Here is a 15,327-nt window from a genome sequence, read left to right as displayed (position 1 = left end):
TCACCCAAGCCCGATTCTTTTGAAAGCATTGGACTCCTGTGTATAACAGCTTCAAAAGTCTGATTACTTTGCAAATGAGATACAGTGTTCAATATTTGAACAGCGAGAAAACGTTCAGAAAATGGTTGACATTTTGTTTAAAGTTTGTTGGAAGTCGCCGTTTCTCTACCTCGTGATGACTGGGTGTTGTGTGATGTCCTTAGGTTAGTTAGGTTTACGTAGTTCTAAGTTCTAGGGGACTGATGACCAGATGTTAAGTCCCATAGTGCTCAGGGCCATTTGAGCCATTTGAAGTCGCCGTGGAGTCTTTTAGATAGGCAACCTGCAACTGGGTTTGTGCACGGGCTTAGCCATTTACATAAGACTTGAGTACGTGCTCTGAAACTTTACTTGCGGTGTGGTAGACGATCGAGTCAACAGTATACGGCGATTGTTTGGTTATTTTTAGCCGCCACAAGGCAATGCACTGCTGCTAGTAGGGTGACATGAGTCATCACAATAACAGAAGTGCATTATTTTCCGTTGGCTGTTACCGATAGCGACTGCAGGCGTAGCGGTTCTCCGAAGCGCAGAGGGCAGCGCCGGCAGCGGAGCGGGGAACAGTTGATAAGCGTTAAGCGGCGCACAGTAGCCCGTGGACCCGCGAGAACGACACTTCAGTGCTGCAAAGACATGGCCGGCGCCATGTCTATGCTGCTGTCTTTGGGCCTGCTGTCGTTTTTATGCCAAGCTTCGGCCTCAGGAACAAGGTTAGTGCGCATTCCACAGGAGTCGTCTTGTTCAAAGATATCGCTATAGTACCTGAAAGATAACGCTCACAGAATTTCTACTACACGCTGTGGGTGTTACTCTACTGTTGTCATATAAATGCTTCCTATGAACATTGTTGTACTGTTCTGCATCAGTCGAGGTTTACTGAAAATTAAATTCAGTCACAGACCTTACAGCTGTTACGTGGTTTCTCGTCTGTAAAAGGCGCTATCTGTTACGAAGGCAACATTTCGGTTGTGAGTGAATGTCAAACAAAGGTTGTGGTAGCAGATTACTCTGCAGTATAGCTCGAGATCTGTGTTCGACGTTGGGAGCATTTACTCTGTATTTACTATACGACATTATGACGACGTGTGAACCTTGACTTGCAGTTGGTTCAGCCGTTTCTAATTCCAATATGAATCCGGAGTCAGCATTCACTGCATGTTTAACGCACTTTTCTTCATAAATATCGAGAACTGCAAACTAAATTGAGAAACGCTGTAAAGTTTATACAAATAAGTGCCTAGCTTTCAGCAGGTGCATATTTATAGCTTCAGGACTGTTGAGCTTAGGAGAATTCCTTAAAAGAATCTGGTGAATAACACAAATAACCTCATGAAGCAATGTTTTATGTAGAAACACGAATAATATCGAACAATTTAAACTTAATTCTAAAAATAAAATCTAGTAAAACTTTCAGGACGCTTTACAACTTTATTTGTAGCATGTAGTTGACCTAGGACGAATTGTCTCCACAGTAGATTGGCAACCGCTCCCTGATGTAGCAGAGCGACATAACTGTGCACGGGTCAGAAGATGTGACCAAACTCGTGCTCTGATTGGTTGTCACTGTGGTAGGTGTCTTGAAAAAAAAAAAAAAAAAACAGCTATAGTCCGATTAAAATTACTTGATTGTTGACGTCAGCCAGCGGCCGCTACAGTGTTGCCACGTAGGCTGCTGGCAATCGCTCCGTTATAGGTAACACACAAACAGGGCCGTTCACTTCACAAATGCAGTTTATGTGTAACGCGGAGCAATTTTTGAAGCCGCCGCCGTGAGGTATGACGGAAATGGGAGATGCCCTGTCGAAAGCCGATTTTAAATGACCAATGAATAAATTGCCGTTGAAAAAAAAAAAGAAAAACACCAGCTGTGCGTAAAGAGTTTCGCACCTATCACTCTTTGCCCGACCGATTTATGCGCTAACCACTGCGCTTCGACACTACAATGCATAAGCTGTTACATTTAAGACTCTGATATTCCGTAGCAACGATAATTTGCAGCCTTCACAGCAGAATCGCGAGTAATGCGGGAGGATCGAGTAGTGTTTCGTTAGTGCTATGTATGAAACGTGTGTATATCGTTAGCATCGTTTGTGTGTGTGTGTGTGTGTGTGCGTGTGTGTGTGTGCGCGCAGTAATTATGTGTGATGAAATTAAAAGGACAGATCCAGGACTTGGGATCCCAACAAAAATTGGTCCAAATGGCTCTAGGCACTATGGGACTTAACATTTGAGGTCATCAGCCCCTAGACTTAGAACTACTTAAACCTAACTAACCTAAGGACATCACACACAGACATGCCCGAGGCAGGATTCAAACTTGCCACCGTAGCAGTAGCGCGGTTTCGGACTGAAGCGCCTAGAACCGCTCGGCCACAGCGGCCGGCGATCCCAACACGCAAGAGGGAAAGCCGGACAAGATGATCTGACCAACTATTGTGCCAGTTTGGCAACGGCGATTGATTCAGGCCTGAGGTCGAGCGCTCTGACTGGAGGAAACCAGCTCAGCCCATGAAGTGTCAACTATCAAGTAATTTTAATCGAACTGTAGCTGTCAGTTTGTTATTCTGATCGAGGCTTAAACGTTGGATTTTGACTTTGTGCAAATATTGATTAACTGAATATTTAACAGATTTTTTTTCTCTTAGCTAAACTCGGCTCTAAAAAAGTAATTTGATGATGGCATATGTACATGATATACACATAAATCTGAATTTACCTTCCGAATTTGGTTCTTTTTGCAGAAGAATGTGCTAAGTATAGATCGAATGTTGACGCGATGGATTATGTCAGAAATTAGTAATGGCGGAACCAATCGCAAAACTTAATGACGCGAAAAGAAAGGGTGTGAACGTTGGACATCGGGTTGCTCTACAGATTAGTCCCTCAACAAAATCAAAATATGTGATGGGAAGACTGTTCCACGCGAGTAGAAACATCGCGAAAACTAGAGTGACTTTTACAGTTCATGGTTTCCACGAAGTCGTTTCGGTATTGTTCATAAGGATGAATTTTTTATTTGGCGGAGTTTGCAAAATGAAAAACAAATCTGCTCAACATGCAGTTAATCAATATTTGCATGAAGTGAAAGCCTCTCTTTACGCCTGGATCAGAACAACACAGGTACAGTTTAATGCTATGTCGGTTTTTTCAGCATGTGTTGAGACGTTCGGTTTTTTTTTAAATTCTAATAAGCAACTTGAAAATGCAGCCTCACTTGATCCTGACATCTGAGCCGCAAATAATTTTCGATTTTGGATGTATGCGGATTCATTGGTAACGAATGCGTCAACTGCAGGCGGATCTATACCAAGATGATAATGAGCCCTGTCAGAGCGTTCCCCCCCCCCCCCCCCTCCCCCCACTAAACTACCTTTCTGCAATTTTTTCTATGCAGATTTAGGAGTTTTTAGGGTAGATGTAATAAAAATAAAGCATTATTGAAAATTATTACCTCTGAAGACGGCAGCTGTAGGAACCAAGCCGGCCGCCGTGGCCGAGCGGTTCTAGGTGCTTCGGTCTGGAACCGCCTGATCGCTACGGTCGCAGGTTCGAATCCTGCCCCGGGCACGGATGTGTGTGATGTCGTTAGGTTAGTTATGTTTAAGTAGTTCCAAGTTATAGACCTCAGATGTTAAGTCCCATAGTGCTCAGAGCCATTTGAACCATTTGTAGGAACCAAGCACTGCTGTTGGCACATAACCATGTGACGCCCGCTCCAGTGCAGTCATTGGTTTATGGTACAGCCTGTACGAAGTAACACTGCGGTGGCAACAGCGCATGGTTACTGTCTCAGATAGAGGGGAAGGCTCGCAGGCGGAAGACAGGAATACATAAGGCAGAACAGCTCTTGTACCTCTTTCGGTTGATTCTTAAATCGTCTTAGTAGTTTTTTTTTTTCGGGTCAGTTTCTGCGCCCTCTCTCTATCTGCGCCCTTGGAGGGCGCCTATCTCACCATTTCCTCTGTATGGCCCTGACTACATGCAACACTATACCCACACCCATTATAGTTTTGACATTTGTGTGACACATGCAACAAGAATTTGTGCCTAACAGGGTTTATGCTTTAATTAGTGGGGCGATATATACTGAAGCGCCAAAGAAACTGGTATAAGGATGGGTATTCAAGTACAGAGATATGTAAACAGGCGAATACGGCGTTGCAGTCGGTAACATCTATATAAAACAAGTGTCTGGCGCAGTTGTTAGATCGGTTACTGCTGCTAAAATGGCAGGTTATCAAGGTGTGAGTTTGAACGTTGTGTTATAGTCGGCGCACGAGCGATGGGACATCTCCGAGATAGCGATGAAGTGGGGATTTTTCCGTATGACCATTTCACGAGTGTACCGTGAATATCAGGAATCTGGTAAAACATCAAATCTCTGACATCCTTGCGGCCGGGAAAAGATGCTGCAAGAACGGGACTAACGACAACTGAAGAGAATCGTTCAGCGCGACAGAAGTGCAACCCTTCCGCAAACTGCTGCAGATTTCAGTGCTTGGACATCAACAAGTGTCAGCATGCGAACCATTCAACGAAACACCATCGATATGGGCTTTCGGAGTCGAAGTCCCACTCGTGTACCCTTGATGACTGCACGACTCAAAGCTTTACGTCTCGCCTGGGCCCGTCAACACCGACATTGGACTGTTGATGACTGGAAACATGTTGCCTGGTCGGACAAGTCTCGTTTCAAATTGTATCGAGCGGATGGACGTGTACGGGTATGGAGACAACCTCACGAATTCATGGACCCTGCGTATCAGCGGGGGACAGTTCAAGCTGGTAGAGGATCTGTAATGTGCGGTTGGAATGATATGGGACGATATAGATGAGTGTTTGTACACACCCTTGGTAAATAGTGTACCGTTACGTTTTCTGAATACTAGCGTATATGTCTGTTCCATTAATCTAGCGTGATGAGATTATCTTCTAGATGAATTATGTTATTAGGAACAACTCGTCTCACGCTTTGTTGATATGCATTGTGGAAGAATTAGCCTCTTCTGTATTCTCCCAGAACGAGATATTTTCCTGCGGCCACATCATCTTTAACCGTTCCTGGTAATATTGTCATCTGATATCTTTTGGTAACGAATGATTGCACTAACTTACGTTAAAAGGATTAATCAAAAAGCAGCAAAGATTCTTATCTGCACGAGAGTATTGTTCCGCATTTGCTCGTTTTAGTTATAAGAAAACCAACAAGAAAGACGTTAATAATTACCATCCACTTTCCTTACTGATTTTTTTTCCCAGAAGTACTCGAAAAACAAATGTACTGTAGTCTCACATTTATGTAGAAGCAATTTACTTAGTGCATCACAGTTTGAATTCCAGAAGGGTCACTTACTAAATGTTACATGCCTTTAATAATAAAATATCGCCAGTTGACATTTTTTGTTTGCTTTCTAAGGCGTTTGATTGTATAGATATGTTACTCTAATAAAGAATTAAGTTTTAAGGAATTAGTGGATTTTAACACAACTGGTTTGAATCATTCTTAAGAAACACAATGCAAAAACTCGTGTTGAATAATTCAGACAATGTCGGAAGGAGAGAAATTTTAGAGCCTGGGTAGAAATCACAAAGGGTGTCCCACAGGGTTCAGTTTTAGGCCACCCTATTCCTTTTATATGTAATTCACCTTCCACTTAAGCTTTTGTCAACCAGAACTGGTTTTTTGTGTATTATAATAAATCCCAGTAGACAGAAAACAACAGGAGAGATTGTTAACGATGTTTTCAAAGAGTTATTAAATGGTTATCTGAAAATGGACTATCTCTAAATTTTGAGAAATACGCAGTTACGCAGTCTGTACAACAGTCATACTAACAACTGATATAGCACCCGAACAGGAGTCGGTAGAAAAGATAGATTCCTCCAAAATTTTGGGCGCACATATTCGTCAAACCTTGAACTGGAACGAACATATTATTCAGCTGCTCAAAGAGTTAAGCTCATCTACGTTTCCTCTTCATATACTCGTAATTGCTAGCCTTAGTTACCAATGAATCAATTACTGACATATTTTGCACATTTCCACTCAATAATGTCTTATGAAATAAATTTCTGTTGTAAGTGTTGATTGCACAAAAGCGAGAGTAAGAATAATATGTGGTGTTCAGGTGCAGTCATAATGTAAGTACCTGTGCAAAGTGTTCAATATTTTAACTGCACTATCAAAATATGTACATTCGTCAATGACGTTCGTCATAAATAATCATCATAGTTTAAGGATAATGATGTCCATTCGTACAATACTAGAGGGAAAAAATGGCCTTCATTACCCATTACTGAAGCTGCCAGTAGCTCAGAAATGATTTCAGTATGCAGCAACAAAAATGTTTGATTATTCGCGCAATAACATTAAATGTCTAACAGATAGCAAAGTAAATTTCAAATTTAATATGAAATCATCTCCCTTAGACAGCTCCTCCTATATCTTGGGCGACTTTTTTAGTTAAACACTGGTAGAAAAGAAACACTCAAGTTTTTCAGTGTACTGAAAGTGTACTAGCATCATGAGCAGGACTAAAAGGTATGTTCATTAATGTTAACGGTATTGTCGTACACATACAGTTCCTTTCCCAAGTGCTGGCACTGTGTGTTTGTGTGTGTGAGAGAGAGAGAGAGAGAATGAATGAATAACCAATTTTCGGTACATTGTGAGTGCTACTACAACTTCTTGTTAGGGAAGACTTTGCACCACTCTTGTCCATAGCAACAGTTACTTCACTCGCACCTTGCACACCAATTTTAAGTCAACCAAGTTTAAAAACCGTGCACTAAAGCTACATTTTGTAAATTACTTGATTCCTTCTGAACTAGCAGAAACGGGAAGATTTCTGTCTCCTGATGTTCTGTGTTCGACCGCTGTCTCGATATTTTAGTTCGTTCATCTGTTCTGAAGTGAGAACTGAAGCAATTTCTGGTCCATTGCAAAAATTATCTACAATTTGCAGAAGAAATTTTCACATCTTCAGCTTTTGATACGAGTCCCACATATATTGTTATAGATCCACTGTACCTACCGTTGATACGTGAAGACGCGCTCCAGTGATAATATCTGACAAGAAAATAAATATTTGTTTTATGTAATAAGCATTCGTCTCTTACAGTACTTATGCTAATTATAATTATCCTTCAAAAATTATTTCGTGACGGGCACAATCGAACCATTTTGCCTTCTAACTCTCAAAAATTTAATTACTCCCAGGTTGGCAACCACTGCTGCAAACTGAGTCGTTTCGCATCATTTCATTTAAAGAATCGTTCAAATGATCAATGGAACATGTAACTCAGCGGTTAGGCTTTTCACCAATAGTTTGTCGTAACCTACTGCATTTCGCAGCAGTGTTACGACTCTGCCACGGATCTTGTTTAGAACTGCGTTGCTGGCGAACAAGCTCAGAATGACTATAACTAATTTTTCGAAAAGTAGAAGGATACATAATTGTTTACTTTTTTGTTGGGACGTTAGACATCGTGGTGAAGTGATTTTCTAAAACCGTTTTCGACAGTTTATCACTGCTTCACAACAGGTATCAATGTTTACAGTGGAACTGTTCTCGAAAATAGTGGGGTACTGGACTGCCATACTAAGACAATACAGGGCAGAAACTATAGTTTTAAATATATCATCGGATGGAAGAGAGTAAGGTAACTACAGGGTGTTTCTGGACATCAGAGGCGAACTTTGAGCGACAGTAAGTCATATATAGAGCCTTGTAACAATCCTTCCAGAGCCGACCTTAGCCGCCACGGAGATGTGTGCAAAACGTCCGCGCGGGTCTCTCCCACATGCCCCCCCCCCCCGCCCCTCCTCCTCTTCCAACACGGGCCACACTCCTTCGTCACGTTCAAAAGAATTCTAACTTTCGTCATTGAAATATTACCTACGTATCAAAAGACTTACTACAGCAGACCTGCTGTTGTTATAGGAAAATAATTAATCGGAGAAGGAATCTTAACAGGTATGGTAATTACTAAAATGTTAATATTAAAAACTAACTTAGCTATGGGAATTCTTCCAATTTAACGAATTCAAAATCAAATAAAGTTCACAAGTATTGTTCAGTATATACACTTAAATGCTTTCATCATTCGACTGTGCTCTAAATTTACAAGAAATTATTGAGTTGTAGCTTATAAAGATTAAGGGTTATTGCCTTACGCACTTTACACAAAACATCTTTTGCTTTTTGACGAGCAAATTCATCAACAGTATCTTCAAAATTCAGTTTTGAAGCCACGTCGTGTTCCACTGACAGCACAGTAAGAGAAGACATGCTTGGGAAATTCTGCTGCTGAAAGAATTCTTGATAAGCTTCAAATGTGGAAAGTTCTTTTCAGCGGAGGCGACAGACACTGGCACGGTTTGACAAACTCTAAAATACTGGGAAATGTGTTTCCAATGTCATTCAAGTGTTTCAGTATGAACATTGGTGTTTCCACGTCTCGGGGCACCATTCCTCTGAACACTTTAATTTCTGTCTGTGTATTTTGAACATTCACCATTTGTGTTTACATTTAGCTCTTTCTCAAGGTTTTAACATAGCATTTTCAGTTCTTCGTCCTGTGTGTATTTTAAACGTTCTGGAGAAAACAAAAAGCCGAATATTTCGGAATACTTAGCCAGTTGGATAAACCTTTCAAATTTTTAACAGTGTGTCAGCGACAGTGTAGAAAAAAACGGTATTGTATTTCTCCTTTGAAGGTTGATCTCTGCAAACCATGTCGTCCTTTCGTAATCAAATTGCTTCGCCTTCTTGCGAATTCTAATTTTTCCCAATTTTGGTTCAATCTGTAAACTTTCAGCTATCTCTTTCGCCGTTATCTGCCCATTAACAAAACCTCCTTCAGGAAGTTCCCAATAAAATTCACTAGGCTTTCGAGGGGCTTAATTACAACTTTCACGTCCATGTTTTTTTGCTTGAAGTGCCTTACTTGCTGCGTTAACAGCGAAGATGTCATACCATATGACAACGCCTACAGTAACGACGCTTTCTAATTCGTTCACAGCAAGTGAGCGTGCTTCGCTCTTTGTTTTCGATTCAACAGTGCTGTTGCTTACCTTAAGAAGGGCAACCTCTTGTCTGGTACCTTATCGCTTCGACACTCTACACCCTTCTTCCCCTCGAGTATCTGAAAACTTCTTCACTGTTAAAGTTGGTACTCTGTTCAGTAAGATTTCCCATCTCTGAGTGGTTGCATTTAAAACGATGTACATTCTTTGAATTACACCACAAAAAAATGTGAGTTCTGTTGCTGCAAATTTTGCCCCATTTGATAACACAAGATTAAGACTGTGGCTGGCACGTGGCATATAAAATGCTCTTGGATTGCACGTTAGGATTCTGACGTGAACGCCATTTTGATAATCATATTTGCGCCATTATGGTAACATTAGACTCTGCAGTCATGAATATCGAGTCCTAGTTGATCAAGTTTCAAAAAAACGCTTTCAGTCAAACTCTCTCCTGTTGTTGAAGTGACTTTCAGAAAATGTAGGAAGTGTTCTTCTACAGTCACTGCGTCCTCTGAAAAATTTGCAAACCAATCAGTCAATGTTATTTGTTCATTGTGGCTTGTATCAGGAGTATAATCAAGTATGACAGAAAAATATTTACTTTCTTTTACAAAATTAACAATGCTGTTTTTCACTTTGTTGGCAAGCAAATTTATGAGTTCATTTTGAATATTTTTCAAAGATACCACTTTCTTGTTTCAAACGTATCTGACATTCTGTCCATTTTTTTGTACCTTTTATGTGATTAAATGATTGTTCATGCTCTTGAAGCCGATTTCTTAAATGAACACCACACAGTCCACCACTTAACAGCTTGTTTGGAGGAGATCCAAAAACTAAAAACTTTGTCGGTAGATTTTGAATACAGAAGCCATTTACGACCCCTTTTTTCTTCATTTGGTAAAGATCTTACGTAGAAATGAGCTGAAAAGTTTCTTCTGTTCTCATTTAAATGATACTCAAAATTTACGATTTTAGTCTGGCCTTAATGTACAATTTCATTTTATCATGGAGCTATGTTCACTTGTATCTGAAGCATCACAAAATGAGAGGCTACTGTTAATGCCTTTCGTCCTTTAACCATATTTTAGTCTCATTGTCTGAAGTTATTGGTCGAACAAACTTTTCGAAAGCCCCTCTTTGTGGGTTCAAAAACTTCATCTTGTAGCTTTTTCCTGATCTTTTGAGCACCTGAATCGTCTTTTATAAATCCGTCTCTCTCGGGAGACATTTCCCTCGGCGTGAACTGGAAAAGTACCGTGCGTTGAAACTGACGACAATGAACGAATCATTCTGTGGGAAACCCCTGCTGACGGAAGAATGTAATGCTTGATTGTTAGCCACAACAATGAGCTGAAAGGGCGCTAAAAATGTAAATGTCGTGTGACTAGGGCCTCCCGTCAGGTAGACCGTTCGCCGGGTGCAAGTCTTTTGGCTCGACGCCACTTCGGCGACTTGGGGCGACGATGGGGATGAAATGATGATGATTAGAACAACACAACACCCAGTCTCTGAGCGGAGAAAATCTCCGAACCAGCCGGAGATCGAACCCGGGCCCTTAGGATTGACAGTGTGTCGCGCTGACCACTTTTTTTTTCTTGATCTCATTTTGTTCTATGTTGTTCGTTGAATTTGTTCGTGGCGGACGTCCGATGACATCTGTTCAGGTTGTTCGTTGATCCGTCCACTCAGTTCTTTATTACAGACTCTGACCGAGCTCGCTGAGCTACCGTGCCGGCATCTCAGCCGCCGGGTGCGGACGCGGAGAAGCGCTGAGAAACAATGAATCGCTTACCTCTTAATTTACACATGAGCAATAATCATATGCTGACAGATAACTATAGCTCATCAGTATCATAGCCCCTGGTTCCCTCGACTCCTACACAAACATAAATTTCAAGGACGTACTCCAGTGCCCACAGTCATGTCACAGTGGATATGTAAGTGTATTACATTACATTGAAAGTAATTTCAGAAACACCTTACTTTATTTTTTCAAATTATCTGTATTAACAAAATTACGGCTGACTGTTTTCAAATTACCGTCGAAAGTTTTCCGCGGGGCCCCAGAAGTGGGGGACGCTGTGCGGTTGCACCGTTTGCACATGCCTAAGGCCGGCTCTGAATCCTTCTCGTTAGGCTAATGCAATCCTCAAAATACACTCATGCACACGATTTTTTGCGATGCACGCGATCTACATCTACATTTATAGTTCGCAAACCACCTTACGGCGTGTGGCGGAGGATAATTTGTGTGCTACTGTTATTTCTCCCTCTTTCCTGTTCCATTCGTGAACACTCCCTGGGAAGGACGATTGTTGGCAACATTCCGTGTGCGCTCGAACTTCTCTAACTTTACCTTCATGGTCTTTTCGCGAGGTAGCAATATATTCTTTGATTCTGGTAGGAACGTACGCTCTCATAATTTCTACAATAAATTACACTATGATATACAACGTTTTCTGTAACTAGTGTTATCAGGTCGAGTATATTAATTTTCTAGGTAGTGCGTCACGAGAGTCGGGACCTATCTTCTCAAATCGGGAGAACTAAAATAAATATAGTTGTTATAAATCAGCAGCTATGGTATTTCTTTTTGTCATTAACCAGTGACAATTTAATTACGGTAGTAAAACTGGTAGTACATGTTTATTAATGAAAGTTGACATACTTTTTTCAAGACAAAAGTGCTACTTATCTAATTTTAAATACTTTTATAAATACACATTACTTTTAATTAAAGAATAAGTCATCAAACGCAACAGCATTTTCTAACACACAATTGAACAAAACCCGACTTTTTAATTTCACGGAATGGGCATATGATTAGTAAATCAGTTCAAATTTCTTGGTGTTCAGGTACGGTGTCGTGGAAAGTACATGTTCAGGATCTTGTTCAAAGACTTAATGGTGCCATTTTTACTATTCGAACGGGACTGAAGGAAGTGATAGTTCGATACGAAAAGTAGTCTACTTTGCTTATTTTCATTCGCTTATGACAGATGGTATTATATTTTGGGGTAATTCTTCCAATTCTCGAAGGATATTTTTGGTTCAGAAACGGGCGGTTCGGGCAATAAGTGGTGTAATTTCGCGAACCTCCTGTGCAGAAAGGTGTGCGGTATACTGCACCATCTATTTTCAATAAGCTATCACAAGAATTCAAAAATCTTAGCAGTAATCCACGCGCTTTCAAATCGAAGCTGAAGAGTTTCCTCATAGGTCATTCCTTCTACTCTGTCGAGGATTTCCTTGAAAAATTTAGCTGATTCCTGTGTTATTTTGTTGATTTCGTTTAAATTAATTTATGGCTTGTTATTTATTGGGTACATAAATATTTCATTTTATCTGTTATTACTTTTATGTTGTAATTTCATGTACTGACACGTTCCATGTCCTTAGAGATTTGCTCCTCAATGTCATCCTAAGAGACTAAACGTGTAAAAAAAAATCATCATAATTTTTTCTACATTGCTAGTATGGTTTTTAACCTTCCGGCAGGCGCGTCTACTGTTGTCACACGAGCAGGCGCGCGTTGTAAAATTTACAACATGGTCATTTGTCAGTAAAAACAAACGTTTATTAAACAAACTATTGTATCTATTGAAGAAAATGGCTCTGAGCACTATGGGACTTAACTTCTGGGGTCATCAGTCCCGTAGAACTACTTAAACCTAACTAACCTAAGGACATCACACACGTCCATGCCCGAGGCAGGATTCGAACCTGCGACCGTAGCGGTCACGCGGTTCCAAACTGAAGCGCTTAGAACCGCACGGCCACACCGGCCGGCCATTTATTGAAGAATGCAGTTCATATTCGCTATCTTCAACGTTTATAACAAAAGCTTTTGCTCATTTAGTTCTTTAAATAATAATTTAGCCAGTTTTTTCTGACATATGTCCACTTTCATTACACCTTTCACAGAAAACTTTTTTGCGAATTAATTCCCGTAATATTCAGAAAAATGAAAAAGTATCTAATGTCCATCACCTTGTAATTCTTGAAATGGGGTATCAGGCACAATTTTAGCTACGACGTCAGCTCCACCTTTTGTCATGTTGTACTCAATGATTATTTCAGGTTTGTGTGTTTCTTCATCCACTGTCGCCATATCATGCACAGCAGACAAAAGTATGATAGCACAGTTTTTACAAGGAACGTATGAAACTGAGGTCTTATCCTAGTGAAATCCAAACATTGCACTTCCAGTTTATTTTGTTTTGTAAGGGAGAAATTCTGGAATTTGGGGGCTGTTTTTCATTGTACCAATGCTAGTGTTAGTCTTCTCAAGCATATATTCAAAAAGTGCAAGGTGTTTATAAATGAATATCGGGGTTTTAATGCTTTATAATATTTACTGTATTAAACTTAACAGTTATAAATGATATGTTAAATGAAAAAGCAACTCAAACAGTTTTACCAAGAACCTTATAAATGTTCATTCTGTGCACCATTTGTCACACAGCTCACATCAAGTCTATAGCCGAGTTCTTCCTAGACGCTGATAAGTGTGTCGTTAGTGATTGTAGCAACAGCTGCTTCAATCCGGTTTCTTAATTCAGGGAGGTCTGCTGGTAGCGGAGACACGTACACACGACCCTTGATGAAGCCCGAAAGGAAAAAATCGCATGGCGTTAGGTCGGGAAAACGTGCAGGCCATGCAAAGCAAGCCTGTCATTGGGCCTCTTGCGGGCTATCCAGCGTTTGGGTACAGTGAAGTTCAACCAATCGCGTACTTCGCTACGGCAATGCTCACATTGATCATTTATAAAGTTCTTGGTGAAACTGTTTGAGTTGCTCTTTCATTTGACATATCGTTTATAACTGTAAGTTTCATGTAATAAATATTATAAAGAGTTAAAACCCCGATATTCATTTATAAACACCCTGTAGTTAACTTGTGTACCAATTGTCAGTTGTAAGGTTCCTGTTAGAGTTTTCCATAGGCACCACATGTCTTTTCACTATGTCCTAGGAGCATTAGATACCCGATATTGTCCTTTGGTTGCATGCCGCAATAAACCTCCAGATTACGCCAATAAAATGTTTTTCCATCACATAGCGCAAACATTTTTGTCCCATATTTAGCTGGTTTGCTGGGTATTTACTGAATCCATCTACAGCAATCTCCGTAGGGGTGAATTCATTGCAACCAACTTATCAGATTTTCTCCTGTCATACAGGAGCATACAGCAGTTAGAAAAAAACAGAAACCTATTGTAGCTTACTGCAGTCCTAAGCAGTAGCTTTCCTGTTCCGTCTGCTGCCCAGAGTTCCAGTATGGAAAAAAATTCCCTAACACAGCCATTATTTTGTCACTTTATTACCTCTTTTGCGTGAGAATTGATGTGTGTCTCGTTGATAATTTATATAGGTATTCGTACAGTTTACCATTTCATCAATAAAGTCAAGGTCAATGGCTTTCAAAAAAGCACTAGCTTCATCATTTATACCCATCACCTTTCTCTTCGGATCTGGTGGAATTTGCACAATGTTTTTTTCTGTTGGTTTTTGGTGTTTTAGCATACTCGCTTTTACACCAACGTGAAACTTTGTCTTTTCAATAAAGAATCCTCGTACATCCTCTGTCTCTTCGGGATCATCACTAACCTCACCTTCAAGTTCAGAATCACTGCCGTGGTCCCATTCAATGTTTTCATACTCAAATCTGCTTTACTTTCCTCCAAGTCTGAAAAGTCTGGGTAGACTTTATCATCACCTTCTTCGAGCAGTTTGCGAATTTCTTCGTCTGATACACCCTTTGAATTGGGGGAAAAAACATCAAGGAAATGAAATTAATAAATATATTCAGATGTCAGTGTAGCCAAAGTAACGTTTAATGTGCGTCTCTAAAAACTAAACAAACAACGAGCAAGTGTAGTTAACTTTTTGGTACACTTTCCTATGGACATTGAGAGCTCGCACAAAGCTTGCAACTGACACACCAGCAGGCGCGCATTGTACTTTTTGCAACATTCGTCATGTCGTTGTTTATAGTTCTAAAAACAAACTGAGAAAGCTAACCAAATGAAATGAAGCCACTTTAACATTGTCGAGAAAACATCAACGATGGAGTACATGGCATCAATGGCGCAATAGCTCAAGGTTAAGGCGTTGATTAAACATAAAAAATTCATCTGTTGTACTTTTTACAACAGCGCGCCCGCTCGAAGGTTGAGATGTCAAATCACAACATACGTATATGTATTCATAAATTAAGTGATTTGAATGATCGTCTTATAATCAGTATGTAT

At 40.3% G+C, this 15,327-nt stretch overlaps 1 protein-coding gene across 1 annotated transcript in view; it reads left to right on the top strand.

Annotated features, from left to right (window-relative positions):
- Nucleotides 1-639: 639 nt before the first annotated feature.
- The window catches only part of LOC124798416 (murinoglobulin-1-like), a 288,271-nt gene continuing 273,583 nt past the window's right edge, over nt 640-15,327 (top strand). Inside the window, exon 1 of the mRNA XM_047261813.1 lies at nt 640-749. Coding sequence (XP_047117769.1) covers nt 673-749 — 77 coding nt within the window. The 5' untranslated portion in view covers nt 640-672. The remainder of the gene's footprint in view (nt 750-15,327) is intronic.

The sequence above is a fragment of the Schistocerca piceifrons genome, chromosome 5 (assembly GCF_021461385.2).
Source record: "Schistocerca piceifrons isolate TAMUIC-IGC-003096 chromosome 5, iqSchPice1.1, whole genome shotgun sequence".
NCBI lineage: Eukaryota > Metazoa > Arthropoda > Insecta > Orthoptera > Acrididae > Schistocerca > Schistocerca piceifrons.
Note: the sequence above shows the minus strand (reverse complement) of the source record. Positions and strands in the feature narration are given on the sequence as shown.